Source organism: Anabrus simplex, chromosome 14 (genome assembly GCF_040414725.1).
Source record: "Anabrus simplex isolate iqAnaSimp1 chromosome 14, ASM4041472v1, whole genome shotgun sequence".
Classification (NCBI taxonomy): Eukaryota; Metazoa; Arthropoda; class Insecta; order Orthoptera; family Tettigoniidae; genus Anabrus; species Anabrus simplex.
Window position 1 is genome coordinate 23,924,066 of NC_090278.1, and position 21,750 is coordinate 23,945,815.

General features: G+C 37.2%; 1 protein-coding gene across 2 annotated transcripts in view; it reads left to right on the forward strand.

The window, feature by feature from the left end:
- Positions 1-21,750, forward strand: part of Stt3A (catalytic subunit 3A of the oligosaccharyltransferase complex) — a 182,687-nt gene that overhangs the window by 111,867 nt on the left and 49,070 nt on the right. For both annotated transcript variants that reach the window (XM_067158057.2, XM_067158058.2), the window contains exon 7: positions 14,845-15,036. In XM_067158057.2, coding sequence (XP_067014158.1) covers positions 14,845-15,036 — 192 coding nt within the window. The remainder of the gene's footprint in view (positions 1-14,844; positions 15,037-21,750) is intronic.

Genomic DNA, 21,750 nt, shown 5'->3' on the forward strand with positions numbered 1-21,750 from the left:
GCTAACCAAGCTAAACAAAAAGCCTTCTCTTATATGGGCCTTAAGATCAAGATCGCTAAATTAGGAAAAGACATCGACTTCCTGAAACAATGCATATCCTACAATCTTACCCCCAAATTTCTTCAAAGTTGTACCAGAAAAAACATTTCTTCTCCTCACATGTTAAAAACCCAAAAAATAACCAACAAAATTTGGTTAAAAAACGAAATTCGTTTCTTATACAAGAAAAAATCATTTTTAAACAACAGATTATACGAAACACATCTAGAAATTGCTAATCTTCTCCCGAGTGCACAATGGAACCTCTTCCTAACTCAAGTAGATGATAAATTATTTCATGTACTGTCAATCAAACAAGAAACCCTAGAGAAAAAACTCAAAATTCTTAAGAACAACTCTTCTTCACATAAATTCCAGTTTAAGAACCGTAACACACCCTCCAAAACTATTGAACAATTCCATCCTCCCATCGTAAATCTATCTAAAACAACTCTGAGTGATGATGAAAACTCAATCCTTTCGAAGGGCTTCAAACACAATTGGCCCAATCTCAACACTTTCAATGTAGCCACCAATTTAATTATTGAATCTGAAATAGCCATTAACAAAATGCCAACAGATGAACAAGATGAAATCAGATATGAAGTAAAAAGGAAACTTGATAAAATCTTCATTAACAATAACAAAAACACTTCTCTTATTAATTATAATAATAATAATAATAATAATAATAATAATAATAATTTAATTAAAGATAATAAAACCATTTCAGATCTTAAAAAGAAAATCAATGACAATAATCTCATTATCACCAAATCTGATAAAGGCAACACTACTGTCATAATGGATAAAACTGACTACTTAGATAAAACCAAAAACTTTTTCAGTGACCCTTCTTTTTCTATAATAAAAAAAGACCCAACCACAAAAATCCAACGCCTATTCAAACATACTTTAAGAAACGTTTCCTTTCTTCTCACAGATCAAGAAAAAACTAAACTAATAAACATGAACCCTGAACTACCCACTGCCAAAGCCCTCCCTAAAATTCACAAAACTAACATTCCTATCCGTCCAATTATCAATTACAGACCCAGTCCCCTATACAACACTTCTAAATTCATCCAAACATTTTTACTAAAAAATTATCGATTTTTATCCAACAAATCTATCAAAAACACTTCTGATCTAATCAACAAATTAAAAAATTTTGAAATACAACCAAATTTTTCTCTCCATTCTTTTGACATTGTCAACATGTACCCTAGTATTCCAATTCCAAAATTATTCCCCATTATAAACAACAACCTAAACAAATTCAGTAACCTAAGTAAACTTGAAATTCAAGACTTCATGTCTATTTTAAAATTAGTTCTCAACAATAATTATTTTACCTTTGACAACACCATTTATCAACAAGATGGCTTGGCTATGGGCTCACCTGCTTCTGGCATTCTTGCTGAAATTTACCTTGACTTCTTAGAAAACACAAGTATTAATAATAATAATAATAATTTCTCCAACATCCTCTTTTGGGCGAGATATGTCGACGACACATTGGTAATATTAAATGAGGAATCAACCAACGCAACCTCTACACTTCTTCATCTCAACAACTTAGACTCTAACATTAAATTCACCCTCGAATCAGAACACAACCAAACTCTTAATTTTCTAGACCTAACTATTACTAGACATCCTTCTTCTTTATCTTACAAAATTTTCAGAAAACCAACCCAAACAAGATTCTTCGCACCCCCAAGCTCATAAACGTGCTACTTATAACAGCTTAATTTTTCGTGCCTTCAACACCCCTATGTCCAAAAAAGATTTAAATAATGAATTAAACACCATCCGCAACATTGCTAAATTTAATGGCTTTAACAACTCCTTCATTAACCGCATCATCAACAAATTCAAACACCGTCCAAAAACCACTTTATCTAAAGACACAATAAAACCAACTGCTTTTTCCACCTTCACTTTTACTCAGGATGCTTATAAAATAACTAATATCTTTAAAAAACATAATATGAAAATTTCTTTTAGAACTAACAATAGAAGTCTTGATATCTTACACAACTCTAAATCTCTAAATAAGTCTAATGCTTTTTCTAAATCTGGTGTATACAGATTTAAATGCAACAACTGCAGTTCCTCCTACGTCGGACAAACTGGCCGCAACTTCAATATCAGGTACTCTGAACATGTTAACGCCATTAAATACAACAGATTCTCCGCCATAGGACAGCACATACAAGACTCCAAACATAGTTTCACCAATATCGACAATGACATAAACATACTTAAAATCATTAACAAAGGCCCCCTCTTAAACATTACTGAAAATTGCTTTATCCACCTTGACCAGTACTTCAACCCTAATTTCAATTTAAACGACATTTCTGAAAAACCCAATATCCCTTTTGACTTCCTAATTCTTCTTCTCAAAAATTCCAAATTCCAAAACCCCAATTCTATTTTCCATGTCTTACATAGTTCCCACCCACATTTTCTACCTCCAATAACCCACCCTCCTAACCCACCTTAAACTACCCCTCCTTCATTTCCCTATCTTATCTTTCCTCATTACCATCTAACTTCAATTTCTTTTATTCTTTCTCTTATTTCACTATCACTCTTCCTCGTTTAATTTATTCTCCTCTTTCAAATTTTTGTCTTGCGCCAACTTCGACTACTTCAATCATAACCTAAAAATTTTTTTCTTCTTAAAAAAAAAAAAAAAAGCGCACTGTGCATATAAGTTTTCATTTGTTTTCCGATATTGCGCTTTTTACTACTTCTTTTCTTCTCTCTACAATTGTTTTTTCAAGTCAACTGTTTACCAAGAACTTATCTGGAGTACGGGTGCTCATTCAGTTGTACTAATTGGCGTCGTATATTTTTATATACGTAATTGGCTTCCCGCAGCCGTGACAGGTTCTGGACCTTCGAAACGTTCTCCACTCTACTTTGGTGTTTGGCCGCAGCGCGTGACCTTGAGTGTGCCGCGCTGGTCACCGGGAGCTGGCGGCTTTCTACTACAGATCTGTTCGTCTGCGAATTCAAGCCTTTTTGATCTTCGTATGTTGATTAGTAATGTTGTGACTTTGTGCAGGACAGAATGTGATGTCGTGTCTTTGTGCCTAACAGTGTGTGGAACTGACCTCCAACATTCATAAACATTTTATATGTTTTTATGGCTGATGATGACCTAGACTAAGGTCGAAACTGGTCCCATTTAAATAGAAATGTAATTGCTACGTTTCTTTCTTTTGAGTATTGAATAGGTTGAACCTCCTTTCCAGTTATTTAATTTTTAACATCAATAATTTCAATACGGAACAATGAAATTTTTATCTTTAACCGTATATGTATCATGAAAACATATTTCAAGCGCACGTAGGTAAAGGGTAACCTCCTCGGTAAAAATTTACGTGGGAATAGCCTTTCTGAAATGTAACTAGACGCAAAAAAATATAAACCATCTTCTGATATCAGTAATATACTCTGCCATATCGTAGTGTATCACATTTGTAACCACTTCTACAGCGGTTACACTAAACACAATAAAGGGAGGAAAGTAAGAGCATCTACACTATACCAAAAACCACTGCACACTCAGTGAAACATCAGCTGAAATGACGCGGATCTCCGCCGATAACAACTTTAGTAAATATCAGTAGGGCCAACTAGATGACAAAAAACTAGGAAGGTGGGAAGAGGCTGGGAACCTACCAAAGGCATGGATATGGTTTAGGTCACAGATTCAGAAATAATCAACCGTGATCCTTAATTTTCAAAATATTATTTACAAATGGATTTTACAAATAAATTCCGAACAAATTCCACCATGCGGAAGGTACCGACACATAACGATAATAAAATACAATCTACATGTTCAGCTGAGACAACACCAATTATTAATACATGTTCTTTGAGAATAGCTTCCTACAAGTTCACAGATTGAAACGAATTATACATCTAGTTACAAATCCAGTTGTACAATGCAATTTAGTAAGTAAGAAGAAACGTAATATGCTGTTATAATTTACAGTGAAGTTAAACGTACTTTCCAAAAACTCTGGCGTACATCGACATGGTCAGAGGCAAAACCCCAAGGTAAATATATTAAACTACAATTTACATATTTAGTGTTACCTTTACTACAGTGGTAACACCAAACAAGGCACAAACACAGTTAAAAGGGGAAGGTAAGAGTACAATACACAATATAAGAAAACACTACACACTCGGAAAAACAGTAGCTAGCATACACGGATCTCCAACAAAACAAGTACGTAACTATCAGTAGGGCCAACTAGTGAACGACAAGACGGGAAGATGGAAGGGCTGGGAACCTACCAAAGGCATGGACATGGGTTAGATAGCGGATTCCGAAATGAATCACCGTGATCCTTAGTTTTTAAAATATTATTTACAAGATAATTCTACAAATACATTCCAAGTTATGAGCTATAAGTTCAGTGATATACATAGGTTATTCGTAGTAGTGTAAATTCAAATTACAAATCAACTGTACATCTAGTTACCAATGCAGTAGTACAATGCAATTTACAGGTTATCCAAAATCTAGCGTACCTAAAGTGATACAGAACTATCAGAGGCAAACCCCAAGGGAAATACTATTAAACTACAATATACATATTTTAGTGAAACAAAACGGGAATGCCTCGGAAACGAACAGGTAAGTCCAGCTGAAAAACTAAGGCGTCATAAGTAACTAATTTGGTGAGTCTAGGCGAGGTTAGGGCAGGCTCCTGTATGAAAAGCAAATCGGAACATTACGGAAATTTTAGCAGGAACGGAATTCAAGAGTGTTTACCCGAGCAGAGTGCCATCCCCGAAGCCGGGGGACGTCAACCAGATAGGCTGCTCGCAGACAGATAAACCGAGACTGACAGTATTCAGGATACAGAATTCTATTATTTACAAATGCCTATGTTACAACATTATACAGTACAGGTTAGGTCATGATAAATAAAACATTATATAGTACTTCGCCAGTAAAGTCTTAAAAAAAATTACATTCCACTCATGCTACATAGTTCACTTGTAACATTTAGCGAAACAAGAAACGGGGAATGCGTCGAAAACAAACAAGCAAGCCCAGCTGAAAAGCTAAGGCATCATAAATAATTAAGTGGCGAATCTAAGTGAGGTTAGGATAGACTCCTATATGAAAAGGCAAGCGAACATTACATTACAGGGCTGGTTCGAGGTACACTCAGCCTACGTGATTAGAATGGAGGAGCTATCTGACGATGAGATAGCGGCCCCGGTCTCGAAAGCCAAGAATAACAGCCGAGAGGCTGACCACACGACACCTCGTAATCTGCAGGTCTTCGGGCTGAGCAGCGGTCGCATGGTAGGCCAAGGCCCGTCAAGGGCTGTAGTGCCATGGGGTTTGGTTTTGTTTTTAGTTGCTTTACGTCGCACCGACACAGATAGGTCTTATGGCGATGATGGGACAGGGAAGGGCTAGGAGTGGGAAGAAAGCGGCCATGGCCTTAATTAAGGTACAGCCCCAGCATTTGCCAGGTGTGAAAATGGGAAAGCACGGAAAACCATTTCCAGGGCTGCCGACAGTGGGGTTCGAACCTACTATCTCTTGAATACTGGATACTGGCCGCACTTATACAGGAAATTTAAGCTGGAACGGAAATCAAGAATGCTTATCCACAAGGAGGCCCATCCTGGTAGCGAGACGACGTCGAAACTTCGGACAACCAGACAGACCGGTCGGACCAAGACAGACCATGAAATGCTGCCTCACTCTCTTAATAAGGGAAACCCTGACCTTGGAGTAGCCAATCAGAACGCATGAGCCCACCTATCGTCACCCAGATTCACCAATCACAACTCCTACTTCAGTCGCGAACTTTAAATAAGTTTCTCGAATACACACGCTCGCGAACCTTCCATTTCCAGAACAGTCAGAGAATACTTTCTAGAATACATAATCAACAAACGGCAACACACCCTGTTCAAAAATTCACGTCACAAATTTTCTGGACACTTCCAGTAAATATAGAACTGAAATCTACTATTTACAAATACAAGATGTTGTCAAATATTACACTGTACAGATTAGGTTGTTACCAATAAAACATTATCACCCTACTTCAGATCATACAGTAAGTACTACGGAATGTTTACAAATAAAGTCTTCAATAAACACTTTCCATTTTCCAACACATTGTACACCTGTGACAACATTCTTACTTAATTTCAGTATATAATATTAATATTAAGCCATCGTTTACTTCAGCTCTTATTTCTAACGAGTTAACAACTGCTATTGGCCACGTTATTTATGTATTTATTACAATTTGAATTTTCTCTATGGAACTGCTGTCGACGGGTATTACTAATCGACTCTGACATCACCTTTGAATGATCACAAGTGTGAAGATGGAACTTTCCACCTAATCAACACTATTATTTATTGTAAGGTACTTAAAATATTTTTACATTGCAGTACCGGTTCTGACCCGATGTGTGGGTCATCTTCAGCTGCTGAAGAACCTTGATCTTCTTAAAAATAACATATATTAAAACACTACTTATTCTAATTTTAAATGACTAATTCTAAAATTGCAATAATGCTTTGTGGTATTATAGATTATGATCACCTTCGAATGTCGACGAGAGAGCTCGCTATTGGACGCTGCGAGGAAACTATACTGAAGATGATCGATCACATGCAACATAAAGTATAGATAAGAAATGTGTTTTTCCACCATTCAATACAAAATTTATTTTAATAGATTAAGCTAGTACCGGTTTCGGCTCTTTAACGGCCATCATCAGCTAGTACATGTTTTGTTTTAGCCATTAGACTATACACAAGTTGTTATTGTATTAGGCATCCGGATGTCTAATGGGGGATGGAATAATAGCATATAATTAAAATATCAGTGGTCAGGTTAAAAAGTTATAAATAGAGCATGAGTATGTAAAACACATTAAAAACACACAGGTCACAATATATAACATTTAAAAAGTTTCAAAACATTAAAATTGTACGTATAGGTAGACACTTGTTAAAATGTTCAATTTATGTTATATGGATTCCATTCTTCTGTCTTCTGTGCAGATCCTTCTAAGTAATGTTGATTTTAGTTGCGTAGGGTAATCTTCGAGGACATTTTGAAACTAGTGTACGTCTTATTGATGTGGGCCTTTGTCATGATGAAATTTCGTTATGTTATATATCCCAACTTGTGATATACTATGGCAAGTTTCAATACAGTAAACAGCAGGTCTCGAGCATGTATTTAGAAGTAGTCGGTGGTAACACTTCTCTCGTCTATGTTTGTTCTTGTAGTCTGTAAAGATAAAGTGATATAAGTATGCCGGTAGTGTGTGCATGAAGGAATGCCTAGTATGTGTATGGAAAGAGTACTTACTATAGTTGTTGTGGAAGTCTTGTGCTGATGTGTTTGAAAGCTTGTTGTGTTCTACTGCGAGTGAGTCTGGGGCTCATATTAGCTGTGGAGGGGAATGTAGGTGGAGGGGAAGAAGGAGTGGCCGTTGGAGAAGTAGGGGCGGGGTCAGGCTTGTGATTCGTTAGTTTGTTAGAGCGTGTGTTTACTATTTTGAGATAATCATTCTTTAATATCGGAATGGCTTTGTCAAAAATAATGCTGGTTTTTTCATTAATATCATTAATGTTATGATTGGGGTTGGCGTATTGGTCTAAAGAAATGTAGAAATCTTCGGTTATGTTGAGCAGGGGGCCCTTGGAGTTTATATTTAGTATTGTCATGTCGTTATTGATGTTTGTGAAACTATGCTTGGATTCTTCTACATGTTGGCCTATTGATGAGAAATGGTTATGTTTTACTGCATTTATATGTTCATTGTAGCGGATGGTGAAGTTTCTGCCTGTACGTCCTATGTAACTTATGTCACAGTTGTTACATTTGATACGGTAGACACCTGATTGGTTGTATTTATTGTTATTATTGACTGTTTTAGTGTTATGTATAATGTTGGTACTATTGTGTGTAGTTTTGAATACTGTTTTTATGTTGTGCTTCTTGAAAATATTAGTTATAGTATATATGTGGGTGTTGTTGAAGGTAAATAGAGCATAGTCTTTTTTGGGTTTGGCTGTTTTTGCTAATTTAGTTTTAGGTTGTGATTTTATTTTGTGAATGATTTTGTTGACCATTTCTTTGCTGTATCCGTTGTGTTTAGCTATGTCGTGGATTAACTTCAATTCATTATTTTGGTCTTCTGTTGTCATCGGGATGTTAAAAGCTCTATAAATCATACTATAATAGGCTGCTCTTTTATGTGTATTGGGATGAATGGAATCATTTTTTATGGTATTTGAGGTGTGTGTGGGTTTCCTGTAGATCTTGTAAGATAAGTGGTTGTCGTGTCTGGTTATTGTTAAGTCTAGGTAATTTAGTGCACGGTTATTTTCAGTTTCTTTGGTGAATTTAATTTGGGGATCTAGAGTGTTAAGCTTATCTAGTATAGTTTGTGCGTCAGTGGATCTATTATCTAAAACTACGAAGACATCGTCAACAAATCTGCACCAAAAATGTATATTCTCTATTTCTTTGATTGACGTGTATTCTAGGTTATCTATGTATATTTCTGCTAATATTCCGGAGGCAGGAGACCCCATAGGTAGGCCTTGTTGCTGATAAATGGTATCGTGAAATCTGAAATAGTTATTATTTATGGCGAATTCAAGTAAGTTTATGAATTCGTTTATTTCTAAGGTGCTCAAGTTGCTATTGTTTTTTAGGTTAGATTCTATTATTTTGATTGTTTGTTTAACAGGAATGTTAGGGTACATATTTATTATGTCAAATGAAGCAAGGGTATGGTGTTGTTCGATCTTTAGCTCTTTGGTTCTGTTGCAAAAATCTATTGAGTTTAGTATTGTTTTGTTTGCTAAAAATGTATAGTGCTTTTTTAAAAAATTTTGGATGAATTGCGATAATTTGTAGGTTGGACTGGCTCTATAGTTTATAATAGGTCTCATAGGTACGTCTTCTTTATGTATTTTTGGGTAGGCTTTCGCGGTCGGTAATTGAGGGTTCATTGTTATGAGTTTAGCAGATTCAGTTTCGGTGAGAAGAAAATGTGTGTTTTTAAGTAAAATTTTTAAATTCCTTTGTATGTTATTGGTTGGATCTCGGCGTTTAATAGAAAAAGTATTGTCTTGGAAACATTTTTTAGTCTTTGTTATGTATTCATTTTTATCCATAATGACCGTAGTGTTGCCTTTGTCGGCCTTCGTTACTAGTAGATTGTTCTGTTTTATTTTATTTTTAAGTTTGTTTAAGTTCGATCTATTGGTGGTATTCATGTTTGGGTTATTATTGTGGACGCTATTGATGTATTGCGGGATCTTTCTACTGATTTCGTGTCTTGCTTCGTCTCGTATGTCATATGGGATCTTTTGTAAAGCAAGTTCTGTTTCGGTAATGGTAGTTATAATATTCTGGTAGGATGATGCATTACCCCAGTTGTGTTTGGGTCCCCTGTTCAATATATCCGTTTCTACGTCGTTAAAAACGGTTTGCGTAAGATTTTTTATAGGCGGATGGAATTTATGTTGGGAATTCTTGTTAGGAAGAGAGGGATCTTTGTTTTGGATTATGGTTAGTGGCTTTGGTTTACTTTGTTGTTGTTTCAGTGTTTCCAGTTTTTTGTTTAGTGTGTTTTGTTTCTTTATGGCTAAGTCTTCTATTTTTTCTCTGGAAATTCGTTGAAAGTAATTCCAATAGCTGTGTGGGAGTTCATGGGATGCTTTCCGGTGTGTTGAGTAAAGTTCATTATTAAGGTGTTGTTTCTTCCGATATAGGAATTTTATTTCTTCTTTTAACCAAATTTCATTAGTCCTGTTTTGTGTTTTGCGTGTCTGAGCGGTTCGTCTGTGTTTATTATTGTATTTCTGGAGAAATTTCGGTGTTAAGTTGTTTGAAAGGCATTCCTTCAAAAAGGCAATGCTTTTGGTTGTGTTCATTAGTTTAATTTTCAATTTCTGATATTTAAATGCTTTACGTTTTGCCTGGTTGGCTTCCGTATTATTATTTATAAATTTCATTTTCCGTATTGACAGACACAAAGTATAGATAAGAAATGTGTTTTTCCACCATTCAATACAAAATTTATTTTAATAGATTAAGCTAGTACCGGTTTCGGCTCTTTAACGGCCATCATCAGCTAGTACATGTTTTGTTTTAGCCATTAGACTATACACAAGTTGTTATTGTATTAGGCATCCGGATGTCTAATGGGGGATGGAATAATGAACTTTACTCAACACACCTGAAAGCATCCCATGAACTCCCACACAGCTATTGGAATTACTTTCAACGAATTTCCAGAGAAAAAATAGAAGACTTAGCCATAAAGAAACAAAACACACTAAACAAAAAACTGGAAACACTGAAACAACAACAAAGTAAACCAAAGCCACTAACCATAATCCAAAACAAAGATCCCTCTCTTCCTAACAAGAATTCCCAACATAAATTCCATCCGCCTATAAAAAATCTTACGCAAACCGTTTTTAACGACGTAGAAACGGATATATTGAACAGGGGACCCAAACACAACTGGGGTAATGCATCATCCTACCAGAATATTATAACTACCATTACCGAAACAGAACTTGCTTTACAAAAGATCCCATATGACATACGAGACGAAGCAAGACACGAAATCAGTAGAAAGATCCCGCAATACATCAATAGCGTCCACAATAATAACCCAAACATGAATACCACCAATAGATCGAACTTAAACAAACTTAAAAATAAAATAAAACAGAACAATCTACTAGTAACGAAGGCCGACAAAGGCAACACTACGGTCATTATGGATAAAAATGAATACATAACAAAGACTAAAAAATGTTTCCAAGACAATACTTTTTCTATTAAACGCCGAGATCCAACCAATAACATACAAAGGAATTTAAAAATTTTACTTAAAAACACACATTTTCTTCTCACCGAAAGTGAATCTGCTAAACTCATAACAATGAACCCTCAATTACCGACCGCGAAAGCCTACCCAAAAATACATAAAGAAGACGTACCTATGAGACCTATTATAAACTATAGAGCCAGTCCAACCTACAAATTATCGCAATTCATCCAAAATTTTTTAAAAAAGCACTATACATTTTTAGCAAACAAAACAATACTAAACTCAATAGATTTTTGCAACAGAACCAAAGAGCTAAAGATCGAACAACACCATACCCTTGCTTCATTTGACATAATAAATATGTACCCTAACATTCCTGTTAAACAAACAATCAAAATAATAGAATCTAACCTAAAAAACAATAGCAACTTGAGCACCTTAGAAATAAACGAATTCATAAACTTACTTGAATTCGCCATAAATAATAACTATTTCAGATTTCACGATACCATTTATCAGCAACAAGGCCTACCTATGGGGTCTCCTGCCTCCGGAATATTAGCAGAAATATACATAGATAACCTAGAATACACGTCAATCAAAGAAATAGAGAATATACATTTTTGGTGCAGATTTGTTGACGATGTCTTCGTAGTTTTAGATAATAGATCCACTGACGCACAAACTATACTAGATAAGCTTAACACTCTAGATCCCCAAATTAAATTCACCAAAGAAACTGAAAATAACCGTGCACTAAATTACCTAGACTTAACAATAACCAGACACGACAACCACTTATCTTACAAGATCTACAGGAAACCCACACACACCTCAAATACCATAAAAAATGATTCCATTCATCCCAATACACATAAAAGAGCAGCCTATTATAGTATGATTTATAGAGCTTTTAACATCCCGATGACAACAGAAGACCAAAATAATGAATTGAAGTTAATCCACGACATAGCTAAACACAACGGATACAGCAAAGAAATGGTCAACAAAATCATTCACAAAATAAAATCACAACCTAAAACTAAATTAGCAAAAACAGCCAAACCCAAAAAAGACTATGCTCTATTTACCTTCAACAACACCCACATATATACTATAACTAATATTTTCAAGAAGCACAACATAAAAACAGTATTCAAAACTACACACAATAGTACCAACATTATACATAACACTAAAACAGTCAATAATAACAATAAATACAACCAATCAGGTGTCTACCGTATCAAATGTAACAACTGTGACATAAGTTACATAGGACGTACAGGCAGAAACTTCACCATCCGCTACAATGAACATATAAATGCAGTAAAACATAACCATTTCTCATCAATAGGCCAACATGTAGAAGAATCCAAGCATAGTTTCACAAACATCAATAACGACATGACAATACTAAATATAAACTCCAAGGGCCCCCTGCTCAACATAACCGAAGATTTCTACATTTCTTTAGACCAATACGCCAACCCCAATCATAACATTAATGATATTAATGAAAAAACCAGCATTATTTTTGACAAAGCCATTCCGATATTAAAGAATGATTATCTCAAAATAGTAAACACACGCTCTAACAAACTAACGAATCACAAGCCTGACCCCGCCCCTACTTCTCCAACGGCCACTCCTTCTTCCCCTCCACCTACATTCCCCTCCACAGCTAATATGAGCCCCAGACTCACTCGCAGTAGAACACAACAAGCTTTCAAACACATCAGCACAAGACTTCCACAACAACTATAGTAAGTACTCTTTCCATACACATACTAGGCATTCCTTCATGCACACACTACCGGCATACTTATATCACTTTATCTTTACAGACTACAAGAACAAACATAGACGAGAGAAGTGTTACCACCGACTACTTCTAAATACATGCTCGAGACCTGCTGTTTACTGTATTGAAACTTGCCATAGTATATCACAAGTTGGGATATATAACATAACGAAATTTCATCATGACAAAGGCCCACATCAATAAGACGTACACTAGTTTCAAAATGTCCTCGAAGATTACCCTACGCAACTAAAATCAACATTACTTAGAAGGATCTGCACAGAAGACAGAAGAATGGAATCCATATAACATAAATTGAACATTTTAACAAGTGTCTACCTATACGTACAATTTTAATGTTTTGAAACTTTTTAAATGTTATATATTGTGACCTGTGTGTTTTTAATGTGTTTTACATACTCATGCTCTATTTATAACTTTTTAACCTGACCACTGATATTTTAATTATATGCTATTATTCCATCCCCCATTAGACATCCGGATGCCTAATACAATAACAACTTGTGTATAGTCTAATGGCTAAAACAAAACATGTACTAGCTGATGATGGCCGTTAAAGAGCCGAAACCGGTACTAGCTTAATCTATTAAAATAAATTTTGTATTGAATGGTGGAAAAACACATTTCTTATCTATACTTTGTGTCTGTCAATACGGAAAATGAAATTTATAAATAATAACACATGCAACATAATCGTTGGGGTGCATAAATATTGGCAATAGAAAATCGGGCATGCTTAATCGCTCGTAATAACGGATGAGTCGGTGATAGGGCTCTCGCTGTAACCGAAGGATAATACACAGTTTAACATAGGAATTTTGAAGGGACAGACAATATCTGTCATTATAACGGGGTTCTCGTTATATGCCGTACTTGCTATAGCGGGCATCTACTGTAGTTTTTATGAGATTAGACAAATCATTGTATTTTGGGTATTCAGCCCAAAGGCTGGTTTGATCCTCTGCAGCTCCACCAACAGCTATCATAAATAGCCTAGGCATCACTGAAGAGTTTTACTAGGGAAATGAGGAGTGAGGTTGTTTGCCGTTGCTTTCCTCACCGAGCCAGCCGTTGCTATTACATATCAATCGGCCAAGCCCACTGAAATGCATGCACCAACCGACCCTATGAGCGATATTTTCACACCATTTATAACAGTGACTAGCTGCATAAGCAATGGTATTACTAGCATCACTCATACCTCAGTCACTTTCATATTCTCAAAGCCAAGGATGAGACTGAGGCAAGTCAATGAAAGTAACAAATTTGATATAGCCCATACCAGAAGACATAGTGCACTGTAAACACTACATCTCGCCAGCAAAGGCATGACAAATCAGTATAGGATGAAATGAAATGCCTATTATTGTAAAGTTTATCAACACAAGTACCAGCTGTTGTTTGTTTTAATTCTGATGGAAATATTTTATTTGTATTGATGTGAATATGAAAATGAACACAATGACAGGTCAGCATGAGAAGGAGCAGCAAAAGAGGAAACGAGGGCAAACATGTAAACACAAAAGACAATCTCCATGTATTTACACGCTGTTGTCTTAAAATAGATGAGCTCTTTCCTCACATCAGTTCCAGTGTTTCTTCTCAGGCCCCTGACAAACTCATTTCTGCTACTCAGCTTCATCAGAAGGTGGGCACCAACACTCATTGAGGGAGATATTTTGACATGGAGAAGAAATGAGATTGAAGATGTGGAGACAGGTCTGTCACTGTGTTTGTCCTATCAATTGTTCCTGTCTGACTGCATTTGTCACCTGTTTGTTCATTTCCATTGCTTCTCTCTGCTTTCAGTTGCTGTCCCCACCTGTCCCGACCTTGAGTATGTTCCCTGGGGATGGTTGCCTATAGTCTGTGTCAAATGGGAAGTGTTTTGGCTTCCAGAGGCTACTCAGAATTATCTGAATTCCACCCGCTCAATGCATTGCACTCAGCAGAAAATTTCCTTTGTTAAATGTTGTTTGTGCCAATGGAAACAGCTTGACATAGACTGTAGTTGTACTCCCCTTACAACAATCACTACCGTCCTTCCTAGCTTGTGCTGATTCTGGATTTATGAAAACAGTCTGTGATTACAGGTTTCATCATGGGGTGGCTACGTGTTTCTGATTAACCTGATTCCCCTGCATGTTTTGACGCTGATGGCAACGGGACGCTTCTCTCACCGCATCTATGTGGCCTACAGTACTCTTTACTGTGTGGGCACCATACTCTCCATGCAGATCAGCTTCGTGGGCTTCCAGCCTGTGCAGAGCTCTGAACACATGCTGGTGAGCATTATTTTTTTTCTATTTTTGTTAAAAGGAGAGAGTTTGATGATTCTTATTCATTTATGAACAAACATTTTACTTTTAATGATATTCACAGTACTGAAGGTGAACACTGACAAAGAATTGATGGAAGACATGAAGATCTTTGGTAATCTGCAGGCCTTCGGGCTGAGCAGCGGTCACTTGGTCGCTTCACGGGCCGTAGTGCCATGGGGTTTGGAAGGTGTACCAGACTCAAATTTATATTCACCCTGTTAATTTTCAGTAAGAACCTGTAGCTTAACGGAAATGTCTCAAAATAGTGGTAAAATAACGTATTTCTTGGAATCGCCAAAAATCACTGTTAATATAGTATACTAAATTTATTTCTGTCTTGTTAATCATCATTCATCATCATGTTCTACGCTTCAGCGAGCTAGGTGTGGCAAGCCTTTTCCAGTTTATCCTGACCATCCATAGCTGATGTTCTACTTTATGCTGCCAATTTACATCACATTTTGTGAGGTCTTTGAAAATTTGCTTTTTCCCAACCATCACAAGCTCTGGGCATCGTACCAACAACAATCCTCCTGGGTTTCTATTTGGAGCTATCTCTCTCATATGTCCATGCCATCATACTTTGCTTAATTCCTAGATTCTTATTTTGTGTCTCCTTGTCTTTTGGAGATAAGAATGGGGTACCTTCAATTCGGTGGCCTGTAGAAAATGTTTTACACATCTAGCCAAAGTTGCTGCTTTCAGTCCATATCTTAGAATTGGATAACTTAACCATAATTGTTTAGCTTGTACTTTTGATTCTGCCTCACCCTGTAGCATAACATAATGGGCCAAAACAAGGGTATTTGTCTGATTTCTTCCTTTCTACTGCTTTTATGACCTCATCAGTTACAATAATGAAGAATGTGATAGGCAGCTACCTTGTCGGACTTTGCTTTTGGTTTCAAAACAACTTGACCTGCCTTCTTGAATTTGCACACAGTTCTTTGTTTCTTTATACAGTTGTTTAACTAGAGCTATAATCTCATCTGGCACTTTTCTACTCCTCGGACATACCCATTTGTCCTTGCATGGTATGTGATCTCAGTATCAAAGGCTCCTGTGTGAGTAGGGGCATTAAACACTCTCATGGTATCCTCAGCCTGCCTGCCGTACGAGGCAATTGAAAGAGGCAACCTTCGTGTGGAACTGAATGATGGCATTGAAAATTATTGAGAATTGGCACCTGGCCAGTGGGAGGATGTGAATACACCCACAGGTAGTTCCAGCCTGTTGTAGAAGGTGACCGACTAAAAGGACCATGTGGTCATGAGTTTTTTTGTGGACCAGTTAACGGATTAATGTGCACACTGCTTGGGGAAGGACCTCTTATGTGTGTGCAGTGATGGGAAGAGTCCAAAAAGTAATTGGGCTGAATTACAGTTACCTAAGAAATATTTCACTCGGTTCTTCTTTAATTTTATGACCGCGTAGGATCACTGTAGTCAGCCTATTATCCAACTGTCTTCGAAAGGACTGTTCGGGCCTAGCAGTCTTTCCAAGTGCTTTTCCATGTGTCCGATCTTCGTGCCCTTTTTGGTGTTGAAAATATTCCTCTTGCAAGTGTGAAGTGGATGTTTGTGTCCTGGATTCTTTTGTTTAATTTTATCTTATCTGGGGTGTCTTCTGGTGTAAGGCCAATTTCCTTCAGATCCCGTCTTATTTTTCTGATCCATCTGCTGCCTGTTATGGTATTTTTTTGAGTCGAGATTGTACTGTACTGTTCTGTTTGTTTCAGAAGTATCAAATCCTACGTTCTCATTATGTGTCCAAAGAATCAAGTCTCCTTTTACACTTAGTATCAGTAATGAGTTCCAACTCTTTGTACATGATTTTGTTAGGTACTATCCGCCACTGTCCATCTTTCTGGTATTTTTTGTTGGTAGAGGTTGTTACAATTCTTTTTTCTGATCTGGAATCTTATGATACAAATTCTTATAATTTTGTTAATTACCACCTATTCAATACAATAAAAACTTAGTACAAACTTACATATTTATTAAGATGTTGATATGGTACATGTTTAGCTCCTTTTTCGTGAGCATCATCAGCCAGTTATTATTTACTTAAGGTTATATAAGATCATGAAACAATTCTTTTGGATTAGGATTATGCCTATAAAACTGATTGACAAATCTTATATTATTTTACAAGTCATATAACAATAAAATTATGTCTTTAAGTTAAAACATATTTGTCTAAAAATCTATCACACATTTTATTGACGAAACTCATCTGGTGAACATCCTTTAAAATTATTTTTAAAAATAAAAAACTTTTGAGATCTGGCTAATTGTATTGATTCAATGTTGCTTAACTTGTATGATTGTCATTAAAACTTCGTTAACTATATTGACAATTTTGTGCAGTTGATAATTGTCTATGTTATGGACATTTGACTTGTTCTCATTGTTGCTGGAGTAACATTTATACATATGTATTGGCATTAATTTTATATTGTCAATAGGAGAATATTGTTCATGAAGAAACTTGTTGATGAAACACTTTCTAATGTGATATAGGATTTAAAATGTTTTCGTATGTTCCAAAATGGCTTGTTGGTATATCTGTAATGAAAGATAAAAAATTATGTTTATGGTTTTGATTATAATTCTGTATAACTTCTTACTGGAAGAATTGTCACTTACTTTTCTTTCTGCTGCGTAATTGTTTAGTGTTACTCCTAGCCTCTTGAGAACTACTTGTTCTGTTTGCACTCAGTGCAACTTCTGGAATCTGTCGGTCTTTGATTGTTCGTTCAGATGAAAGGGTCTCTGCTGCATATATTGCTTCTGTTTTCATAACTGTGTTGTTGTGTTTTTGTTTTGTATGTGTGAATAGACTTTTTTTTATGTTCCAAATTAACTTTTTTGGTTTAGGTAGCTTGTTTATTCTTATTTGGATCAAGGTTTTTTTTCATTTGTTGCTTGTTGTTACTTCTCCTAGGTATTTGAATTGGGCAACATTTGACTTTATTATAATTTATGCTCATTTCTTTTGATGATTTTTTTTGGAACATAATGTCTGTTGAATGATATGTTAAGGCCAATTTTAGTTGCAGTGTTTTGAAGTTCTGGTATCTCAATTTTAATCAACTACAAATTACTTTTTCAACAAATAATCAATAAAATTACAATTACTTCGAGCTTGTATTCAGGAGATAGTGGTTTTGAACCCCGCTGTTGGCAGCCCTGAAGATGGTTTTCCGTAGTTTCCCATTTTCGCACCAGGCAAATGCCAAGACTGTATCGTAATTAAATCCACGGTCACTTCCTTCCCATTCCAAGCCCTTTCCTATCCCATTTTCGCCATAAGACGATTCTGTGTTAGTGTGATGTAAAGTAAATTGAGAAAAAAATTACTTTAAGGAAATCTCAGACTTCTTTTTTTTTTGCACGAGGCTGTAACAATACCAAAGTTTGCAAGGAGAAGACATTATTAATTTTTTGTGGGTTTTTTGGGCATAGACACATTAAGTGTGTAGCATCACTGTTGGTTTCTTTGTCCAACCCTTGTCCCATGTCTCTCCGGGGTCGGGTATGAGGTGAGATGAATCTGTCGTCGTAGGCTTCGAATTACCAGATGCCCTTCCTGACGTCAACCTCATCATAATGAGGAGTTAATGAGATGAAATGAATGATGTGATATATGATAGTAGGAAGGGAGAGGGTGAAACCTGGTGCCAGCATGTAGCCTACTCCTGTCGTATAACACCAAGGGGTCTGCTCAAGGCTTTAACATCCCCATCTGACGGACAAATCACCATCAGTAGTGTCATATGCCCTTACTCCATATGAGATTTGCGGAGAGGTTTGGAATTTAATCCAGGCTTTTGGCATGCAATCTAGTGATTAGAAATTGTGTACCATCACCTCCCCTGCTCTGCTGTCCAACATTCTGATGGTGAACATTTTTTCGACCAACGGGACTCGAACCGGCTAACCATAATGTCAGACCGTTTAGACTTCAATGCCTTAACGATCATGGCCACCAGGCAGGCTTAAGTGTGTATCATCACTAGGTGACACTAAACACAATAGCTTGGAACTTCCAAATTATCTTTTCCCATAATTTTTATTTTAGTTAATGCCATTTACTGTACAAATAATTAGTTCTTGAAATTCTCATCCCTAAGCTTCGACCTGTTTGACGGAATACATCTTTCTTTTACTGAAAAGGCGTCCTACAGGGGCACTTCAAGGATTACCTGTGTTTAATTTTAAGAATATCGCTAGGATAATTAGGATATCTTTGTAAATACTGGAGAGGTAAGGAAATGGTGGAGTTACTGGTTCTGCTGTAGTAGAACTGAAAAGGTTATCTTCTTCTGCTTTTGTGCAGCGTATATCAATTACTAGAAAGTAACAACATAAAATTTGATGCGAGGGTTGAGGCAAAAGTCATGGCAACTATTTTTTTTCTTGAAGATACCAGTCCGGTTGGAAAATGAGATATATACAGATGAAAGGACAAGGTGTTAATTACAGTGTGGACAATGAACAGCACTGAAATATCGTAACACACTAATTTATTACGGTAGTTTACAGGGCAATATGGCCTTCCCGGTGCAAAAGAATGACAACACAGGACACACAAAGTTGACATGACAAACCTGGGCCTAAAGACCCTCAAAGGAGTCCCCTGCTACTGACACCACACGCTACCAACGATGTGGGAGGCGCTGAATACCATCTGCCTCAGCATTTGCCGCACCATGAGTGAATCAGGTCACTTGTAGGCGCACAGTATTAGCAATGTCCTCTCGTGTTGCTACCCGCCTACCACGTAGTGGTTCCTTAATCTTTTGAATGAGATCAACGTCACAGGGCGAAATGTCGGGAGAGTATGGTGGGTACTCCAATTCTTCCCATCCCCAACGTCGCAGTAGCTGCCCTACACACACTGCTTTATGTGGTTTTGCATTGTCGTGCAGGATTATTGCACTGTCCACAAGATCCGGATGTTTCTCCCGAACGCCACGTCGTACCTGTTGCACCAGGAAGTCCCTGTACTGTGCGGTCACTGTTCTGCCGTCCAACTCAGTTGAATAGTCAGCGTACTGGCCTTCGGTTCAGAGGGTCCCGGGTTCAATTCCTGGCCAGGTTGGGGATTTTAACCTTCATTGGTTAATTCCAGTGGCTCGTGAGCTGGGTTTTTGTGCTGTCCCCAACATCCCTGCAACTCGCACACAACACATAACACTATCCTCCACCACAATAACACGCAGTTACCTACACATGGCAGATGCCGCCCACCCTCATCGGAGTGTCTGCCTTACAAGGGCTCCCCCCGGCTAGAAAAAGCCACATGAAATTAAAAACTGTTCTGCCATGTGGAACAAAGTGGCAAACAATGACACCCCTGACATCATACGCGACGATCACCATCAATTTCACTGGGGAAAGATTCTGACGGACTTTCTGCCTCCTTGGTGATCCAGCATGTCGCCACTCCGCGGACTGACGTTTCAGTTCTGGTTCGTATGCCATGGCCCAGAATTCATCAATGGCGATTATTCGTGACAAGAATTTATCGCCGTCCTGTTACCAGCGTGCAAGGTGGTCGGAGCATATTGCATAGCGCACCCAACTTTCAACTTCTGTTAGTGCATGCAGTACCCACCGCGATGCGATTTTGTGCAGTTGCAGCTCATTACGCAATATCCTGTGGACGGTGCATTTCTCGATGCCACTTGCCCTCTCTAACTCCAGTAGCGTCCATCATCTGTCTTCATCCAGGAGCTGCTCAATGACGGCACGTGCCGCGTCAGTCCACACACTGACAGGTCATCCCGAACGTTGCTCATCACTGGTTGACAAACGTCCTCGCTGAAACTTTCCTACCCACCGTGCTACTGTACATTATGGTAGGGCATTATTCCCAAGGGCTTCCACTAATTCACTGTGACATTCCATCGAATTTCTCCTTCGGAGAACAGCTATTTTGATGTAAGCGTGCTGCTCAACGCGGGTTACTCCCATCTCGCACGACACTCACCAACTGACTGATTTCACAGCCCTCGCTGCGCTACTACCAGCTATCACAGAGCCATCTGTTGTTCTGCATACACACTATGCCTGCAGAACTTCCACACAACACATATACGTTTGTGATCCATTCACATATCTACAAGAAAAAAATAGTTGCCATGACTTTTGCCCCAATCCTCGTATATACAGAAAACCTCTTGCGATTACTGTATTTCATTACTTCATGTACATATCTGCCAATTTTTCTATCATCTGTTGAAGTAATGTAGATCCTGCAACGGATGTAACAACAGGAGACTTCTTAAGAATTAACCTATTTCAATATATACAGTAAAACCCCATTAAGACATTTCTTCAAGGGATAATGAAGAAGAACGTGCTAAGCAAAAAATCTAACTAGTGAATACACAAATAAAAACTATCCAATAGGGATATGGAAACACTAGATATTATTTTTTACGACATAAGGGGATTTATTACAAGTTATAAATCTCATCGTTGGGTCCGTATTGAGCAACATATACCTTTCTAGAATAATGTCTTTTTGAGAGTCCACCTTTTCAATGCATTGTTTTTTATTGGTTTACATTTAAAAAATTATATTATTATGTCTTAAGTGCAATATGTTTTGCTTGTTTTTAGGCATCTTCAGCCACTGTTCCTACTACCTATGTAAAAATATTTATGT